Source organism: Saccostrea echinata, unplaced genomic scaffold, assembly GCF_033153115.1.
Source record: "Saccostrea echinata isolate AGI-Se365-2 ecotype Australia unplaced genomic scaffold, CSIRO_AGI_Sech_v1 ptg000014l, whole genome shotgun sequence".
NCBI classification, from domain to species: Eukaryota; Metazoa; Mollusca; class Bivalvia; order Ostreida; family Ostreidae; genus Saccostrea; species Saccostrea echinata.
Window position 1 is genome coordinate 13,541,267 of NW_026889763.1, and position 21,901 is coordinate 13,563,167.

A 21,901-nucleotide genomic window follows, 5' to 3' on the forward strand; every position below is an offset into this window, starting at 1 on the left:
TTTTCGAGAAATACTTAAAGTCCATTAATTCAAGGGTCATATTACAAACATGATTTAAATGCCACTATTCATTATGACTTGTGTAGTTTAAGTGGTTAGCGTGCTAGTCTCGAAAGAAAATTATACTCAAGAATTTTATTGCTAGGGTTCGAACCCCAAGAATGCCACATTATTTTTCAAAAGAAAGAATAAATTTTGCCGAGAAAATTTTCCTCAGGAGAGTTTTGTTTATCATAATTTAATAAATTGCAATAATGAAAACTGTATTCTAAATACTAAATTCACAAATTGGACATGATTTTTATATATCTGAAGCTAAAGGCTTTCTGCACGCTATGTTCGCCCATCTCCTTTATTTGATAAATTTTAATTGGGAAATCGAACCCTCGCGTAGTATTTTCACGTCAACGATATACAGAAAAGTAAACAAATATATATAAACATTACTTCTACAAACTGTAACCAAACTAATGTCGCAGTTGCCAAGTACAGTACGTAACTGCCTGCACGAAAACAGTAAATTACATGTAACAATTTGTAGTGAGAGATAAACACTTGTAAACCCTGTCATGTGACTGTATGTAATAGCTTCTCTCCCTATCATTATAACAAACCCAACAGCTGATACATCCACTTCGATCTTTTTGTCAACAGATGTTTTAGTTCGTGTCGTGAGGTAGTAAAATAATTTTTCATTATCTCCGAGGTTTGTTTTAACTCATGTGAAAAAAGTTGTCATCAGATTCGTTGTCGGTTGAACTATTGGCGTTTCTGCAGCGTCGGGAATGGCGCCTATATTTTATATCTGTTGTTATCGATTTTAAAGTGTTTGCCCATTTTTTTTTAAACTTTAGTCACAAATAACATTTTTGTTGGGCGGATGTTGAACCGTTGTTTGCAATCACGAAGGATTCGCTTGGAAATTTAACAAGCTTACAACAGCAAAGGATTTATTTTAGAACGAGGTTGGTTTTAGAAATAGTGATATTATTAATAATGTCTTTTACAAATTTCTGTCAAAATTTAATTTTAGAAAGTTTAATTATGAAATAAACCAATCATGATTTTGTAGTCTGTATGTTATGTTCTGGTGAGTCTCCGTCTTTAAAGTCACTGCCTAAGCTTGTCGTAGGTAAGATCTACTTCTCTTTCGCCATCAGCACATTTAAGAACAACACCTCCTCGTCGAGTGGTTAGAACATATTTAAAATTAAACTATTTTTTTTTCAGACAGTTTGATATTTGGATAAATTATGTTAGAACATCCAGATTTTCTGAAAGACAGATCAAGTTAACATTTTGAATATTTCATTCAAGCATTCAAATAAAAAAAGAACAAATTTCCTCAAAGGTATCTAAAATTATCTTCTTTCAAGAAAAAAAAAATAAATGAAAAAAAAAGATTCTTATTTCAGTTGTACTATACACTTTAATTAAATTTCCGGGATTGTACTGTCACTTTGTATATCGATTTTCAATTATTAAACAGAAATTTGTCATACATAGATTGAAAATTTTACATAGCGTTTAATGAATTCAGAATAGATTACAAAATAAGTATAATTAAGAAGATTTATTCCAATGTTCGAAAAATTTAAAATCTTGCTTGTTTCTCTCTTTGATATACGTATGTGTTTTTTCGGTATTTTTAGCGCGGCCATTTCGTACACGTGGGTCTCGGGTGATCACATTTAGCAAAAAGACGGAAAAGGTTATGATATTGAGAGACAGTCGTATACAAGCTTATCAGAAGCGCTGTGCAGTGCTTGGGCCTTCTTAATTATAGGTTGTTTTTTTCAATGTGTGCAGATGTATAGTTAATTTAACTCACTTTAAAAAGTCCAGAATATAACAGAATATAACATAGTGTCTTTTAACATGTCTGTTTAACGTTTGTTTACGGTGAATAGTCTTTGTTAGTTTCATTGTCGTTCATTTGCTTCTGTGTGACGTCTCATTTTAACAGAATATCTTGTGTCATAATAGTTTTAGTCTGCTAGAGGACTACAATATGATGAAATTCTATTTTAAGTAACATTTACACAAATGCATTCTGTTCATGAGCTTTGACCTCATTTTTAAAAGATAGCAAATATATTATCAGGCCCGTAGGAAGCAATTTCAGTTTGGGGGGGCACAGCCAAACATTTTTCAGTTGACAGTTGAGGGGGCACTACCAAAAATTTCCTGAAAAGCAAAAAAAAAAAAAAAAAAAAAAGGCCGTCAACTACCAAAAATTCTTTGACAAGCAAAAAAGAAAAAAAAAAAAAGAAGAAAAAAAAGGAAAAAAAAGGCATCAGACGCTTTTATTGAGGGGGCACAAGCATGTAGTATCTATTTTTACTATAGCCAGGCCCGTAGGAATCAATTTCAGTTTGGGGGGGGGGGGGGGCACAGGCATACATTTTTCAGTTGACGTTGAGGGGCACTACCAAAAATTTCCTGACAAGCAAAAAAAAAAAAAAACATCAACTACCAAAATTCCTTAACAAGTAAAAAAAAAAAAGAAAAAAAAAGTCATCAGACGTTTTTATTGAGGGGGCACAAGCACACATTATCTATGTTTACTTAGTAATCTATATATCGGCAAAATTATTGGGGAGGCACGCCCCCCCCCTCCCCGGAAGCGGTCATTTACACTTTTAGAGAAAATGCACTCGGAAAAACTGCTCATTATCATTCTGTTCTATGATGATTTATCTACAAAATCATATATGGCATGCTTAATTGTCTTTATTTTCTTTTATCTACGTAAACAGCGTCAAAACTCTGCTCGCAGACTGAAAAATTCATAGAAGAGAATGGTAATAAATAGGTTAACGCTAGATGGTACAATGTACAGGTAGGCGATAAATAGCTTGCAGGTGAATTTTCTCTGAAAGTGTAAATGACTGCAATCCTGGGGAAGAGGGTACTGTACCGGTAATTCGGAGTTAGATACCTTGTGTTTTTATTATACTATTGGTTAAAAATTTATTACAGAAACAAGTGCCTGTAATATGCAACTTTTAAACATTGAAAAGGGGGGGGGGGAGGGGTTCCCTCGTTCTTTTCAAAGATCATCCAAGTACGACATCCAGATTGATTTCGATTGTGTGCTACGTCATAATTGTCACTGACGGCACGCAACGGAAAATCACAATTAATGATGGATCTTTTTAAAGAATGTGTTTGAATTAATTACATTGCAAAAGTTAGAGACGATTGCGGATTGCACCGGGGGATAGATTATAACAACATGTATTTTTAGGCCTTCTTTACATTTTCTTTCGTTTTTTCCTCTCTTATTTATTTATTTACATTGTATCCATTTATTAATTTTAGGTTAAGTTTTCATGATTCATCCATATGGAGAAATTAAGAAAACGTTTTATACAGCAAAACAAATAAAATCTTTGAATGTGAAGAAAGTAACATACCACGCTGACTTTCTCTCTTAGGTTTATGGTGTTTGCCTGCAAGCAGTTAGCTGGACATCAGATTTGACTTGATGATGCCTTTTTAAGCTAGACAATGTCGTTAGAAACTTCAGATAAAGCGGATCTTGACAAGCGTAATCAAAAAATGGAGAGTGATGTTGAACTCACAGAGAAGAGTGAATCACAGAGCCAAAACGTTAGTGACAGCCCTGCACCTTCTGTTTGTTGTTTCTCGGATCTGTACTTCCCCAGGAGGTACATTGTGACAATCTTGGCAACTCTCGGAATGGTTGTTGTGTATTGCATGAGAACAAATGTTGGTATAACCATGATAACTATTTTGGATGAGGAAGCTCATATGAAAGTCGGAACACAACAAGCTAAATGGAATGTAAGTAAAAATTATGAAAATTGGGTAGAAATTACGATTCTTTAGATTAAGATCAGGTGACTACAGTTTTTTCCTCACACTGAATACATTGTGTTGTTCACAAGAGGTTTGATTAGAGATTTCCCCTTGACATTGTCGTTAAAGCTTTATTTAGTGTAAGATATATACTTTATTTATAAAATGCAATGACAAATAGAAGTTGATGAAACAAGAATATCAACAGTCTTGTTTAAAATCAACATTTCGCAAATTCTATAGTCGATACAATGACCTTGACAGCAAATACAATCTATCATTAAGTCGAATGTTGACTGACGTTTTTCATACAAAATGTTAGGCCATTATTTTCACACTCACACTGAATTGTGTGCGGCTTTTTCCGTTTGCCCGATCATGGCAATTATGACCGGTCGACAGGGGGTGCTTACTCCTGCATGGCACCTGATCCTACCTCTGATGTTTTTAGGTGTTTGCTCTTTTTCAAAATTTATCTTGTTTCTATGGACTTTAGAGCTGGATTACTGCTCGTTGTCTTCACATTTCATTCAAAACTCAAATGTTATTCACTCAATGTATCTTGATCTTTGGATTATAGACTTTACAAGGGCCGGGGAAGGGCTGCGCCATATGCCAAATGCGCATACTGCTGAAAAATGGCGCAATGCAATAAAGGTGTGCTGCCAGGCGCCCCGCCCCGCAAAATGCAAGCACGCATTATTTTCTACTTTGTAAGTCCATCGCAGTCGGCGCTATCGGTATTCTTCATGGAGAATCTAGCCGCATGTGATGAATCATATGAAAAATTCGGAACCAACATTCAAGATATTAACCATATCCTCTAGCAAAGAAGCAAACTTTTCGTAAGTGTCAAGTCGTTTTGGACGGCTACCACAGCTTTACCAAAGTCATGGAAAATATTTACCTTACAATGAAATACATGTATCTTATCAATGAGGTCTACTTATCTTGGCCTGTCCCTTGAACTGTATTTAATCGGCACTTTTTTGAAGAAAAAAAATGGTGCTTTTGGTTTAGATATTATTTCTTTTTCTAAATACTTGCTGTGTTAGATGACAAGTGCTTTATAAAGTTCTTAGAAACAAAAAAAAATATCATTTCCACTAGTCAATGTCATATGATTTATCAATTCCTATCGCATTTTTTTTTCTTTAATTTTTCTAAATTTTGTTGTCTGCGATATTTGCATTATCACAGCATAATACTATGAAATATTGTAGAATAGTCCCAATGCATTTCCTCTCTGTCCCTTAAATTTCAAAATGACCCCATCACTTTATGAATAGTGGAGCCATTGTCCCCTCCTGTTGTTTGACCTTCCCGGGCACTGGCCGCGTTCTTCCTGCTGTTCGATATTATTCATGCAATAAATAAAATATTTTTAAAACAAATGTTAAATGTTTGTGCGCGCTCTTATAATACTAGTTAATCGACCAAGCCCTTTCAAATCCACAGAAGCCAAATACGATATGTTTGATATTAATTGGCACTTATGGACCTGTTTTATAACTTTTCGGAATTTTAGGAGAAGTGATTGACAAAACCGTAGTTGAAATTATCTCCCACTCCAGAAACCAACTTGTCAAGCAGACAAGAGCCTTCAAATTGGCTTTAATGTAGCCGTCAAACACGCAATAAGGACTAGACTGCTAATCATTTCAGTTCGTGGGGAAAGAAATGAAACTTTATTATCTGCAATCTATAATGCATATAGCGCAAAAATCCAAATTGCTTAAAGAATCACAGTGACGCAGAAACGAGACGCAGAAAGGAGGAAATTGAGAGAAAAAAAGTTTTGCATGGTGGAGGCATATTTTGTTCGATTCTTGAAAGTATTAGGTCTAATAATATTGCAGGTTTCAGAACTAAAATATGTATATCAATGGCTATAAATAAATAATAATAATTGTCTGGTTCAGCATGAAAATATTGCTATGACCTTTCAAGCTGCATCTGGTCACTAATTTGATAAATTACTTACATGTATTTGCGATTTGTGATAATATTTTAATCTCTGGCTTTTGAAACAATATATCTTTTTTCTGTTGGATTTTATAGTTATTTACAAAATTATGTCGTTATCATACCACAGCTCTACTGATCTGAATCTTGAAGCCTCTTGTTTTAGCTACCTACTGTAGAATGGAACACAAGAATGGCTGAACTTCTCCACAGCTTGTTTTATATCGGGTTCTTCCTGTCTCAGTTACCCTCGGGATACCTCACCACAAAGTGGCCTTGTAACAAGTATCAACACTGTTTTAATTGTCTTTTAATATGATACACATGTATATATATGAACAAAACGCCAAGCACTTTCGATATCTGTTAAAAAAAACTATATATCCCCGAATCTTCGACACGGGGGCATAAAAACTATCTAGTATATGTATATTGAAACTGAACCCCATGACCCCACAGGGTCATATGACTTCAGCATGCCAATATGAGCGCATTGGTGCTTCTTTTAGAATTCAAATGGTATATATTTCTTAATTTTTTGTAGAACATATGGTGCCTGTATTTTATTTTCTGCCTGTCTTAATGTTCTACTTCCGGTCAGTATTGAACATTTGGGGTACACAATTAGCTGTGTCATCAGATTCCTCCAGGGAGTCGGGGAGGTAACGAAAAGTTTTATCGCTTTAACAGCAGTTACAGTTTATTATATTTACGGTATCTCGCTTCAGATTGGATTTTTTTACGTTTACTTTTAAATACAAATGATTCATATTGATCGTAATTCGGCCATCTGCTACATCTACTATATTAACAAGTCTCTTTTAAAGAATAAAACAAACTTTATCATTGATCAATATTTTTACTGATTTAATCAAAGCACACAACACAACTTGTCACGAAGTCGTCCGACGGATCACATTTAACTAATCTATGTCTATAATGATGATCTACAGTGTATATTATGTATAGATTAAAAAAAAAATAATATGATATACTTGACTTTTGATAAATTACACTACATCATCCATTTTCTGATCACGATTTTGTGACAAGAGTTTAATTTTTGTTTTCTCTCGTTTGATGTTTATTAGGGCTTTCTTTATCCGGCAGTCTATGGCGTACTACGTCACTGGACGACAACCAATGATAGGGGGCGTCTTGTGGCAGCTGTTCTGACAGGTACTTGGGGCAACAGAATGTATTTACTATGAAAAAAAATTGATAGATCTACAAAAAATTATGAAGCATGCACGGAAACTGGATTCGGAAGATTTTTTTTGTCGTCTGCAAGTGAATGATTTAGCACCGTCAACTACAATATCACGTGTCGACAATAATTACTACATATATCCATGCAAATCCGTTTTAAAGTACATTGATGCATGGTTTGTTTAATATATAAATATAATTTTATGCATGTGTACATAAACTGATTAGAATTCAGTAGAATTAACAAAAACTGGTGTTTTTTGGTTAAGAAATAAAAATGAACATTCATAATTTCCTATAAACTATCACCACCAAAACATTATGTATACGCATAAATTTATTGAGTTCAAGGACAATACGCGTTTTGTCGGACCCAAGATCCAAAATGTTTATCCAAGACTGTTGGGCCGAGAGCAGAAGTTTGGTTCGAAGAGTCTTCGAAACGCATTTGCCCGACAATATACAGTCAGTAAAAGTTTTGGTAGGCCTATACCTTTTACTTTTTATTTTGACATATCTTGACTGGCTTCTATGTATGCAATAATTATTTAAATTTCGTTTACCGCACTGCGTATTTAACTTGGTTAACTCAGTAACTACTGATCACCAAGAAAAGCAAGTAATATATAGCTGATTCGTGTACAGTGTGACGTAAAAAACATCATAGCGGTCCAATATCTCATCCACAGGTTCAATCTCTCGCTCAGCTATCCAAGTTTTTTTTTAACCTTCAGTAAAACATTGGAAATGTTAAACTTTTTAAAAGTATGATTATTATATAGAAAACATAAAAAAAGACTCATATATAGCAAAACATGTATCGTATAATCAGGTATTAATTTCCTTTGTTTAAATGTTTCAGGAACATATACCGGTGCCATCGTAGGATTCCCCATAAGTGGAATAATAACTCACTACATTTCATGGGAATACGTCTACTATGTGTCGAGTTAGTAAAAGTCGTATTCTGAGAGGCCTTAATTATACTAGTAGATTCATACTAGATTGTCGGTTTGTCTGTATAACTCATGGTTTGTTCTATAACAGGCGGTATGTGTATTCTTTGGTATTTTGCTTGGCTATGTTTTGTCTTTGAGAAACCATCACATGACACGTCAATAAGCCAGTCGGAATTCGAATATATAATTAAAAACCAAGGGAAATATAATATAGAATACGAGGTTAGTATTAATTAGCTTTCACAAATTTATATATTCTTCAATGATACACATTTCTTTAAAATAACTGACTGATATTTAAATGTTATATTTTGACTACATTTACATTATCTTTTTTGCAGAATTTAAAAGTACCATACCGACAGATTTTGACGTCATTACCCGTAGTGTCTTTAAGTTTGTGCCACTTTGCCAGAAATTGGGTCATTATTTTACTTCTGACCAATGAACCATATTATCTCAGTATGTTTGGTTTCAGCGTTGCCGAGGTAAGTGTAATTCATTGATTAATGTTTTAGGTAAAAAGTAAAAACAGTTTTCAATGTAATGTGGATTTGTCATGATTGTATTGTTTAGATATCAAAATCAGTTAAAATTAAAAATAATATTACTATGCTGGTCATACATGTATAAAATATAGAATGTTATACCCTGCAGAGAAATATAAATAAAGGATATTGATGTATCTAGAATGAGGTAAACAAATTAGAAAGTTTGGGAATGCCTTACTTTCTTGAAAAAGATGAAATTGATGAAAATTATTGGTAAAATAAATTATCTATATATTTTACTACCAGAATGGTGTATATTCCTCAATCCCGCACGTGCTTTTGGTTTTATGCACGTTTACCAGCGGTTACATTGCGGACTTTCTACAGCTGAATCCGAAGTATTCCACCACCTTTATTCGGAAACTGCTTACAGGGATAGGTATGTCAAAAAAACTGGAACCAAGTGTCGCGTTAATAGGAGTTGTCAACAGAGTTTAAAATATCTTTTCCCCATTTTCTAGGCTTTATAGCACAAGCCGGCTGCTTTTTCGTGTTGACCTTCCTACAAACAGGGGCACCTGTTCTTGTTGTTCTATCCTTAGCCATGGGCTTCTTTGGTCTTTCCGTCTCAGGTATACTATATTGTTAAGACTGAATCAGCACTAAGTAATCATCATGGGATTTTAAAAAAAGTATAATCATATGCATATAACGATAATTGGTTGGGTTTTTTTCTCAAACCTTGGAATGGGCATGTTTCCACTTCTAAGGTATTTCGACCTTTCCTGTCTCTATGCCAACATCAAAATTTATTATACAATAAAACCTTACAAATAACACTCGGATTAATTAAAAACATTTAATTTGGGATACGAGTTGTTATTACAATAAATGAATATGTTTCTACTTTCTGTCAAGGGTGGCAGGTAAACTATTACGACCTTTCCAGTCGCTATGCCAACATTATAGTGAGTGTGTCATCATCTTTCGCTGCATTGGCGGGAGTTATCACTCCGCTTGTTGCCGGAGAATTTTTATCTTCAAACGTGAGTACAATTTTCAAAGGTAAAACCCAAATTGAAAAACAAAACAAATTGTTTTATTTGAATTTCATAATACCACTTTAAAATACCGTATTGATTTCTAGAAAAACAGCTATATATTTTTGTAGAGTTTGAGGGGATGGAACTTGACTTTTTATGTAACAGGAGCAATAGTACTATTTGCTGCCTTGGTATTCTTAGTTTTCGGTTCAGGTATAGTACTGGAATCTATTTCGTGCTAAATTACTTCGGCATGGCAATTGACTTACTTTCTTAAAGTTTTTTTTTTAATTCTGTGACGTAAAGTTCCATGTATATTGACAGGTGAGGAGCAGCCTTGGGCAAATCCGCCAGATGGTATTGTGCTAATACAGAAAGTTGATCCGCTTGCTCGAAAGCCATATACAATAGAAAGTAATCATAAAGTGCCAAGTAAAGAAGAGCCTTCACATAAAGAAAATGTATTTTTGGACCCCACACCAGAGCAAATTAACAAGGTCGTCAACAGGATGTCAACAGCGGCCAAAAAAGATTGATAAACTATTTCTTCTTTCATTCAAAATGGTATGAGATAATGATTTGATGTCCTTCATTATTTGCCTTCCGTTGATCTCATAAAGAGTGTATTATGACGTTACCATTATGACGTAACTTACCCTTTCATTGACTTTGTCTATGACGTCATCTATATCATTAGCAACATAGAGTCTGTCATGGGATAGATTCAGTAATGTCTCTGTCCAATCTCCCGAGAGAAAAGAAAATAGATGATGAAAGTAATTACCCTTGTCAAGGATGTGAGCCTCCCACAAATACACCAAGGTCGGAAGCAACCATGAAGCCAAAGAACTCGAGAAAACGAAAGGAGATAAATACAGACTTGGAAGATGAAACTGATTCAAATGATGAAATTGATGAACAAAGAAATACTGCTATAAAATCTTGCTCTTTGGAGAAAAATTGTTCAGCGCCAAAAAATTCTTTGCAGTCCTTGGAAAATGTGGAACTTCATATTAAGGAATTCGATGGTCTGGAGGGGGATTACAACGACTATAGGCCTACGAATGCGTTAGAAGAAACTTCAGAAAATCAAATTAAATGTACAAAACAGTACAAACAAAATCGAGAAGAAATAAAACACAAACAAGGCCATACTAAAATCGCTACTGCTCCCAATGTATGTGTTCTACAGAAAATCGCTTCATTCAAAGATGAAGAAAATGTTGTACCAAAAGTATCGAAACAGAGAATGAAGAAAAAGGGAAAAGATTCACTTCACCCACTAAACATGAAGATAAAAATGAAAAAGTTACCCATCAAAGAATTAGGAATCCTTAAACAAGATGAGGAAGCAATTTTTGGTGGAATATTTCGATTGCATGTATGTAATAAACAAGAGGGAAAACGGCTTGAAAAAATAAAGAAGAAAAAGAAATGTAAAGTACATAAAAATCCGCTCAACAACGCCACGGATGACGATGTGCCAGAGGAGTGGTTTGGTAAAAAAGTGTGGAACACACTTTGTCATTATCCCCAGCTTGGCTCACACGCCAGGGAGGAGTATTATCGCCGAATAATCAGGTGGAGGAAAGGCTTTGCATCAGATGGTAACAATGATGAATGTATTCTGTGTGACATTCAACAAGTCACACCTAAACCTTTATTCAAGGATATTGATACGTTGAATTACAGCCATGATTTCTATGATAGATTTTCTCGGCAATCTCGGTATAAGACTTCGTCCTCTACGCCACTCCCGGAGGAAGAATTGGGCCTTAAATACAGGTCTCCTTCCCCCGTTCCGCCAACCTCTTCTTTAGGATCCACCCCTACTTCTCCACTCCCTAGATTGTATTCTAATATTGTGTCACCTTGTAAAATAACAAACTCGTCTCCACAGGAAATGTTAAAGACGAAATCATTGATAAATTATGTGTCCCCAAAACACACTCCTGACAGTGAGTATACGGAGAGTAGAGCCACCAATCTCCAGACGTTCTATGTTCCAAGGTCAAAGTTTATTCACCAAAAATGTACCCCGAATATTCCACCTGTTCGATGGGCCCCGGAGAGAGATCCAAGTAGAATTGACTTTCTCTATCGGCGAAACGCCTTCAAAGCTTGCTTAGCAAAGAAGGAGACGGCTTTTTCGAATAGAGTTAAGATTCCCCCAATTCAGAAATTTGCGGTTAAAGACCTTGGTGTGACGTATTTCCTGCCAGACTGCAATCAGAATCTTGCTGAACGTCACGTGAGCATACCGAAGTGTTACACGTACAGTCCCAGGTTTCCTTGGAAACCAAAGAAGACAGTTTCCGTCCCCGGCTGGATTCCACCCATTCATAGAGGGCAAACTCAGCAGATATCTCTCAGCTAATGTCACTTATTTGGGGCAGTATTATCATGGTTTAAAATCATTTACTTCATATGAATTTAAAATAACCAAAAAGAAAATGCACATTAAAAAACAAAAACAAAATACAAAACAAGTTTAAGACTTTCAGCATTATTATCACATGTCCGACCAAGCACCACCCTGTCCATGATTATTTTATAATGATTGGAAGCATTCTTCAAATTGTTTTAGCGCATCCAAATCTAACTGTATTACATGCTGAATATTCAATGATTTATAAACTGTATGCTTCATGAAAATATTTTATTTGACATAAAAATGAATTGTGTATTGCATTCGTTTTTGACTCATTGAAAAAAGTCTCATGGCATCTGTGTTTAAGTGCAGTAGTAAATATTGCGCATTTAGTGGACCACAGATAATGCTCCTTTGAACCCATCTTCATTTATTCATTTTAAATACCATATACATTTAAGTCTTCGTGGTCTCAAATATGAATGAAAAAAAAATTATTCCCTCAGTCTTTCACTTAAAGTTCAATATACACAAGACAGTATGTTTTAATTTTCAAACATTTATTTATAGAATGCAGCAAACAAACAAAATTCTACTGTCTAAAAGTTGTAACAAGCTATAGTACATAAGTGTCTATATAGTAACCCTATATCATTAAAATTAAGGATACATAATACAAATAAAGAATAAAAAGAATATATATATATATATATATATATATATATATATATATATATATATATATATATATATATATATATATATATATATATATATATATATAAGCACTAAAAACCAACAACACCGTTATCCTAAGTGTCGGATCTACTAAGTAGATACAAGATCACGGATGGAAATTTATATAAAGCACTAAAAATGACCAACGACACGAACAATAATAATTGTCAAATTTTCGGGACGACCTGTCCCTTCCCCAGGACAAAGAAAAGAGTTAAGAAGTCATAAAAACAAAGGAAATAGAGAAACAAAAACAACTAGCACTACTACTAAACTACCAAACACTAAATATTTACAGTGTTACATGTTTAATTTGAAGTTTATAAACAGTTGTGAACAAAGAAATCCGGAGCGCTGTTCATAAATAAGGTTATATGTAAATTCTTTCTTTTATATTCGTGAGTGGATGATTTACAAGTACCTAGAGAGCGAACACTCCCTGTTCATTTCCTTCTTTTAATTTTCAACTCGAACAAAAGTACTTACCCGAGAAAATAATGTATTTTTTAGAATATGGATAAACTTTATTTTTAAAAATTATGCAAATTAAATCAATGTAATGCATCACGCAGAATTTGATAGAATGTGCAATGAAGTCCGGAAAAGTTTGACAATTTTTCAAAAATATTTAAACAACTTTTTGAATGTGGAGTTATTTTAAAATATTAATCACATACACACTTAAATCTTATTATTTATTGAAACATTATATCTAATACAGTTGGTACAATTTCAGTAGAGTAACTAGTATCTTTATACTATTGATACCGTTTCACTGGGATCAAGAAGTTGTACGCCTTTTATAGTAATCTTTGTTTATTATAATACCTATAACAAGTCGTGAGTGTTTTTTTAGTAGAATCATAACTCTTCAAAAGTATTCGCTCTGCTATAGGACAGGGTAAACAATTTGACTTTTGCATGTGCTTTAAAACATAATTGGGGTGGGGTGGGGTAATGCACCCCTCTTAATTTGCCAATGCACACAGAATAATATTTAATAAATATATAATTAATATTCAACAATGCAGAATTAAAAAAAAACAATGTCAACGAGGGCTTTGATATAACAGACCATAAAACATTATATAAATTCTGCATGTACTTGAGGGTAATTTTCACCCCAAGAAAACCATTGTCAACCGAGACACAGCCGAGGATGACAATGGCTTTAGTGGGGTGAAAATTTTCAGTATTAATTATATGATACTGAATGTTTTACACATGATTAATTTTCTTTTATGTGCTAAAAACCAGAGTCTCCCGAATTATTTATATATTCCAGATTGTCTGTCACTTATATGTAACTATTCAGACTTGAGGTTCACATGGCTCAATGTTGAATCACATACATCTGCATTTTTAAATGTGTTCAATAATTCTCATTATTATATTTTAGTATTGGGTTTTTTACTCATAATGGGTAATTTAGAAACAAACCCTGGACCAATACCAAATAATTTTGGAACTCGAAATTTAAGCATAGTCCATAATAATGTATGTAGTTTACTTAACAAAGTTGATGTGGTTTATAATGAGTTGTCTGAATATGATATTGGTATTACTGAAACTCACCTTGATAATAATATATCCAATGATGAAATCATGTTTCATGGTTTTCATCCTCCGATTAGAAAGGATCGTAATAGGTTTGGGGGTGGAATACTGTTTTATATTTCCCTAGACTTGCATTTTATCATAAGAGATGATCTCAATATTACTGACATTGAGCTTCTGTGGTGTGAAATACATATGCAAGATAAGAAGAAAATTTTACTTGGTTTAATATATCGACCACCTAATTCCACTGCCTCCTACTCTGAGCGTCTTTCTGATTCACTAGATATAGTATCAAATGAGTCCATGCCAGTATTTCTTATGGGTGATTTTAACATTGATATGTTGAGCAGTGGAAACAATATTTTTAAACAATGTATGATACAAAAAAATTTAAACCTGATTAATGAACCAACAAATTTTACAACTACTCCTGGTACTTGTATAGATTTAGTTTTCACCAATAATCTAAGTATTGTAGATAATGTGTATGTAGCACCTCCATTCTGTAGTACACATTCACCTGTTAGTTTTGATATAAAATACAAAACTTTCAAACAATATGCTTATAAACGCACCATAAGAAACTATGAGGATGTTAATTTTAAAGATATTGAAAATGATCTTAACAAAGTCAATTGGGACTCCACAGTCTTTAATTCCTCAAACATAAATGAAATATATGATAATTTCTTACACACGTATGATGCTATCTTGGATAAACATATACCTAAAAAGGTAGTCACAATTAGGCCACGAGATAAACCATTCATGAATAATAATATACGTCTAAGAATAAGGCAACGAAATCGTATACACAAAAAAGCAAAATGTAAAGATTGCCCAAACCTATGGTGTCATTTCAGAGAATTGCGAAATGAGGTAATTTCTATGGTTAGAAATGCCAAAGAAAAGTATAAGAAAAAACTTACATCTCAAATACTTAATAAAGATATTCCACCAGGAAAATGGTGGCGAATTACAAAATCAATTGCAAAACTTTCAAATAAACATAAACGTATGCCTCCCTTAAAATCAAATGGTCAAATTTTACTTCATCCATTAGAAAAGGCAGAAGCATTAAATAATTTTTACTCAAATGTTTCTAGTGTTGATGAAAGTAAAACCTTGCCTGAGCATGGTCCTGGTCCTCCCTTAGTAACCATAGAAAACATATTTGTCACTGAACAAGTTGTAGCTGATCAATTGAATAATTTAAATGTAAGCAAACCCCCTGGTCCAGATGGTATAATACCAAAGATTCTTAAACAATTATCCTCCTCCATCTGTAAACCACTAGTAAAACTTTTTAATAAGTCGTTTGAATTAAGACGTTTACCAAATGTATGGAAGCAAGCTAATATTACCCCAGTTTTTAAGGGTAAAGGTAGTCCTGACTTAGTTAATAACTATAGACCAATATCACTAACTAGTAGTCTTTGCAAGATTATGGAAAAAATTATATTTAAATATTTGTACAATTTTATATTAGAAAACAATATCTTAACAAAATACCAGTCAGGTTTCCAACCAAATGACTCAACTATCAACCAATTAGTGGAAATTTATAATACGATTATATCAAACCTAGATAAAGGTAAAGATGTTAGATTTATCTTCTGTGATATTTCAAAAGCTTTTGATAAAGTTTGGCATAAGGGTCTACTTTTTAAATTAGAATCATATGGTTTTCAAGGTACATTATTAAAATGGATCGAAAATTATTTGGATGACAGAGTTCAAAGAGTGGCCTTAAATGGGTTCTATTCTAATTTTAAACCTATATCTGCAGGTGTTCCTCAGGGTTCTGTTCTAGGTCCTTTCTTATTCCTCCTGTATATTAATGACATAACTGATAATTTAGCTAATAATACAAGGTTATTTGCAGATGATACATCACTGTTTATAATTGTAGATAATGATGTTAATGCAGCAGCAATATCACTTACGTCTGACTTAGATAAAATTAATAAATGGGCTTCAACATGGGCTGTGGATTTTAATCCAACCAAAACCTGTAATTTAAATTTTTCAAGAAGTTCGAATGACCATCCCCCAGTCCATTTTGGGTTTAATGGTAGTATTATTAATGAATCTAGAACTCACTGTCATCTTGGACTCCTTTTCCAAAATGATGCCAAATGGTCATCTCATATAAATAATTTATATGAAAAAGCTTGTTCTCGGCTAAATCTGTTAAGAATGTTGAAACATTTACTAGATAGGAGTGCATTGATAAAAGTTTATTTTGCTTTTATTCGACCCATTTTAGAATATGGTAGCATTGTTTGGGATAATTGCTCACAGGAACTTTCAAACCTTTTAGAAAATATTCAAGTAGAAGCAGCCCGAATAATAACAGGACTTAGGAAAAATTCATCCAGAAATGCTCTGTATTTAGAATTAGGTTGGGAACCACTAAATAATAGAAGGGAAAGACAAAAACTCTTGTTATTTTATAAAATTGTGTATGGTATAGCCCCTCTCTATTTGCAAGAAATGGTCCTACCTTTTATGCCACCAAATCATGGTTACAATCTTAGGAATATTGGTAATTTTAATTTTGTCATACCTCAAGCAAGGACAGTGTCATATTTCAACAGTTTTCTGCCTTCTACTATACAATTATGGAACAATTTACCATTAGAAACAAAATGTATTGAATCCTATTCAAGTTTCAAGAATATCTTAAAGAAACCTACTATAGACAGAATAAAGAATGTCAAGATCTTTAATTATGGTAATCGCAAGGAAAACATTATACATTGTCAACTACGTAATGAATCTAGTAATCTAAATGCTCACTTGTATAATCATTATTTAAGTGAAATGGCATCTTGTACTAAGTGCGGATATCCGAACGAGGATAACTATCATTTTTTCTTAGAATGCCCTGCCTATAATAATCAGAGAATGATACTTTTTGACAGTCTTCAGAGTATAATAGATTTAGAAACCCTCTCTCCTGATCAAATTTTGAATAATTTGCTATTTGGTGATAGGCAATTACCTGATAAAACTAACTGTTCAATTTTTGAAGCAGTCCAACTATACATCAAGTTTTCAAAGCGATTTTGATATTATTTCATATTTAAGTTTTAATATTAATTTCCTAATATTTTTGATATTTATACTTATTTCAAATCTCAGCATTTCCATGTATATATATTGTATTTTTTCTTGGATATTTGTCTTTTGCATTTTCATTTTTTTCCCCTTTTTCTTTATTATTATCCAGTGTTTTTTGCTTGTTCCAGATTTATTTATTTGTTATTATTAATATTATTTTCTTTGCTTTTTTTTTTTATTATTTTATTTATTTATTTATTTATTTTTTTATTTCCTTGCATATTTGTCTTTTGCACTTCATTTGTTTACTTATTCTATTTTGTTGTTTGTTTGCACTCTTTTATTTTTTTCATTATATTGTATAGTGAATATACATGCTAAGTAATAACTCTTGTGAATTAATTAATCTATCTATCTTTTTTTCCCATTTCTAGTTAAAAAAAAGAAATTAATGTAAGTTATTATGAATTATTTCATCATGATTGTAAATCATTGTCAATTCTTAACATTTGTAACCTTGACCTTCTTGGAGAGGACTTATATAGGCCATGCCTGATGTCCAATCCAATTATGTAAACTGACTTTACATAATAAAATACTGATTAAATTAAATTAATGTTTTATACAAAAAACAAATAAAGGTGAAGCGCGCGCCTAGATTCCGCCCGAGCAGTCAACATTTTTTTTTGTTGGGGGGGGGGGGGGGAGGGGGATATCGCGAGTCGTCAAGCAATGGTTCTTGTTGTAAAGTACTATCACACAGAAGGTAAATGCCTCTCAGTGAAACAAATTTAAATAATTTACATGAAAGTACACAATGAAATATATTATACTGAATGTTTTATACAAATAAAGTTGATACGCGCGCACATAGATTCCGAGCATTCTTTTTTTTTCTTTTTTTTCTTTTTTTTTTTGAATAACACCCGTCATCAAGCAATGTTGACTGTTGCTATGTTCTATCGCGCTGGAGCGCGTTGTTTCATCATTCAGAGGGTAACTTTTCAAGTAATTTAAATCGTTTAAATTTGATAAAGAAAATATAATATAATTATGTACCTATATGAGGGATATATGAATTGGGATACTTGACAGAAGGTTATCCTAGAAGAAGAGGGCTACCCTGAAATAAACATGAGTCATTCAAGCGTAAAATGTCAAATGTAGTCTTCGAATCTTTCATCTGACGTGTTTGGTTTCTACATCTCTTGTTATAAGCTAAAAAAGCGGCAATCGTAGGTACAAAACCAGATTCTACCAGGCATTAAAATTTTAGGTATGGAATGAAATTTTCATTGCATTTCACACATCCTCTGTAGAATGCATTGTAAGTTTAATACTACAAATAATAAGACCGCGGAACATTAACTGGCAAAATTGGAAATATGCAGCTTACGTCATTTCCATCTGTTGCAGTCAAACACTTGATGATATACAGGGGAATGGGCGGGTACAATTTGACACGGACGTCTGCGAAAACATTGGATTGAAATTGCAATTCGAAATTCATTTTCAATCCACCTGAGCTATTTTTCGCAAAATGAAAAAAATGTTCGAAACGACAAATAATTTCAGTACCCAAATACGTGTAGTTTGAAATTAATGTATAACAAATTTCTATCCAATATTTTGAGGACACACAAAAGTTATAGTAGCTATTTTCTTTTAGGGGACGGCTATTTGATTCTAGAAGGGGGGGGGGGGCTGGCAAATTTTGTCGAATCAGATTATTTATGGTTATGCCTCACATAAAAGAATATATTTATTATTTGTAGGATGACAAAAGACATTATTTATTTTCTTCTTCACTGAAAAAAAAAATTTGAAATTCAATTTCAATCCACCTGAGCTGTTTTCAAACCTTAAGTGTGAATGTATGATCCAAAAGACAAATAAATTCAAATCCCAAATACATGTACATGTTGTTTGAAATTCATATTTATATGAGTTTTTAGCCTATAATTTTAAGGACACGTCAAAGTCATAGAAGACCGAGATTATTTTTCAGGGGACGGCCATTTGATTCTAGAAGGGGGGGGGGGGGCTGTCAAAAATTGTCGAGTCAGATCATGCCTTCACATGAAGAATATATTAATTTCTAGGATGACAAGAGCTTTTATTTTTTAGTTTTTTCTTCTCTGGAAAACAAAAACAGGGAGGGGTTGTTCAAACTAAAAGAAAACTTTCTTATTCATTTCCAAGATCGTTCAGCCCCCCTCCACCCCCACCCCCAGCACACACATACACATACCAAACAGAAATCAAATATTTGCCCCTTTATATTTCTTTAAAAACACGGGATAGAAAATTCTTATTTATATATATTTCAAATTAATTGTTCTCTGGGTCAATCAGTAACACCGTGCGTTCTAGCGTAGTCGAGGTGGATTGAAAATGAATATCAAACTAGAATTTCAATCCGATGTTTTCTCGGACGTCCGTGTCAAATTGTACCCGCCCATTTCATTGTCTATCATTAAATGTTTAGACTGTAACAGATGGAAATGACGTAAGCTGCATATTTCCAATTTTGCCAGTTAATGTTCCGCGGTCTTAATACGGGAACAGTACCTACGAGAAGTTAATCAAGGCTTAAAATGTAGGCCAAATACAACAGAAGCGTGATTTAGAGTAAGCATCTATACAGATACCATATATTTATAAGCTTGGGAGGGATACAACTGAACTTGTCGGAGCATGAAATTAAATGCGGTATCTGGCAGGCCCTTAGAAACGGTTTCAAAAGTGGGAGGGGGATCTTCCCCAAAAATCTGGCAAGCAAAAAAAAAAAAAACCAAATTACCTGTCAAAATCCTGGAATTTTCCTGTGCTCGACCTTACAGCAACAAAAAGTGTGGGGGGGGGAGGGAGGGGAGGGACCAACGTCTAAAGGAAAATTTACCATAGCAAAAAATGCTACATTTAGAAAAGTGGGGACCTCTTGCCCCCACCCCCCTGCGTTCTATACGGGACTGTCTGGAGCATGCAAAATGCAAGTCCTGTGAGATAAGACGTAAGCAACCAAAACGCTGAGCTTTTTCGTCCATAGACGACGGACATGGTGATTCCAGACGCTTCACTTCCTAAAGTTATGTTGCATGGATTTATTAAGAGTATTATTTTGGACATTCGACAAATTTTGAGGTACCCGGCCTTGGACAGAATTGACAGACGTTAGACAAAGTGATTACTGTACCGCACCCGCGTTTAATGTTGCGGGGTAAACAAACTTCCCCCAAAAGAGGGAGATTTCATTCACTTAAAACAAATCTTCAATTATATATCCGAGCGTATTTCAACGCTTTTATCTTTATAATATTAAATTTGCAAAGGAATATTGCTTTGCAATTTTAATTTTTTAAAATTATTTTAATTTTAGAAAATCAATATTACCTGGCTTCAAGCACAGAATTCCTTCATCTTTTCTTGGGCACAGAATACAGTATTCTGTAGCCAAACAAGATTTTTTTATTCCATACATATGAAGTATATATACATTACTTTGATTTTTTAGAAGCAAGATAAAGCCCTTTTCGGGTTTCTCTTTTTTCATCTATTGCATGAGGCATTGGTTATAACTCTCCGATGTCCTGTAAACAGCTTGAGGGTCTCTATTCATTGAACAAGTTACATGTAGGACCCCTTAGTCCATTTTTAGACACAGCATTCAGAAGGAATTGGCACTTAAACTATGAATTATACATCGGATATAGCTTACAAAGCTTTAAAACTATAAACGTGTTACGTCGAAAAATACTTAAATAAAAAAAATGTCTACTTGTAATTATGGCTCAAAATTTCATGTCTGAAACTCCTCTTTAGAGGTACAATCATTCAGATTGAGCGGAATTATCATTTAACTATCAATACTAAACATATGATACAAAATAATGAGGCCAAAAAAAAAATGATGATGAAAGAGACATAATGACACAAAAATAAGAGGAAAAAAATTGAAAAATAGAATATTTGCATGACTCAAGCAAATTTTGATCAGTTTTTGAAAACATAAGATTACATAAAATTCAAAGTTTCAGAACATTAAAAAATCTACTTTTAGGGTGATTTTTTTTTTTTTTTTTTTTTTTTTTTGCCCAGCACGAAAATATTGCTTCGCTCCCCGTCCTCCTGAGTGTGCGCTTGTGCTAAAACATAAACGTGTTACCATGGCCTCAAGTTCCAAGAAGTGGAATGTCGGTACACCGTAGATTTGGACAGAATACTGAGTATTCAATAATTCAATCGCAAAAAGTAAAGGACAAGATAGGCTAAGACCCCTTTTTGGCCCCCGTTTCGGGGTGTCTTTTAGAATGATGCAACAGTTTATCAGTTAAAAACCTGTTGTCACCCCTGCCACAAAATGAGTATTGGTTCTAAGTTATGGGATACACAGAGGTCACAGGAAGGTCGGAAAATATGTGAATTTCCGAATTTTCTCATTTTTATGCAAATTTTAATCGATTTTACAGCACATTTTGGTTCAGAAAACATAGAGCACAAGCTTGCCTATCTACCAAATTTATATATTTCATACACTAGTGTCAGATGCATCTTGTGTATAAAAATCTCAGATAGGCAAGCTTGTGCTCTATGTTTCCCGAAGTGAAATGTATCTCAAATTTGACCAGAATTGAAGAAATTCGGGAAAATGTCCTACTTTTGCACCCTCTTGTG

General features: G+C 33.6%; 1 protein-coding gene across 1 annotated transcript; it reads left to right on the forward strand.

The window, feature by feature from the left end:
* Positions 1-3,446: 3,446 nt before the first annotated feature.
* Positions 3,447-12,176, forward strand: LOC133186771 (vesicular glutamate transporter 2-like). Its single transcript, XM_061322074.1, has 12 exons — positions 3,447-3,810; positions 5,957-6,075; positions 6,335-6,452; positions 6,882-6,969; positions 7,862-7,948; positions 8,047-8,180; positions 8,300-8,446; positions 8,756-8,888; positions 8,971-9,081; positions 9,368-9,495; positions 9,621-9,705; positions 9,817-12,176. Exons 1-12 carry the CDS (start codon positions 3,514-3,516, stop codon positions 10,026-10,028), a joined length of 1,659 nt encoding a protein of 552 aa, XP_061178058.1. The 5' UTR covers positions 3,447-3,513; the 3' UTR covers positions 10,029-12,176.
* Positions 12,177-21,901: the final 9,725 nt, after the last annotated feature.

What these genes read in the sequence shown, in the direction of transcription:
- LOC133186771 (XM_061322074.1), top strand. Translation starts at nt 3,514, where the DNA reads ATGTCGTTAGAAACTTCAGATAAAGCGGATCTTGACAAGCGTAATCAA. An exon ending in TGTGGCAGCTGTTCTGACAG is followed by an intron (nt 6,970 to 7,861) that starts GTACTTGGGGCA and finishes TAAATGTTTCAG; the next exon opens with GAACATATACCGGTGCCATC. An exon ending in AATATAATATAGAATACGAG is followed by an intron (nt 8,181 to 8,299) that starts GTTAGTATTAAT and finishes TCTTTTTTGCAG; the next exon opens with AATTTAAAAGTACCATACCG.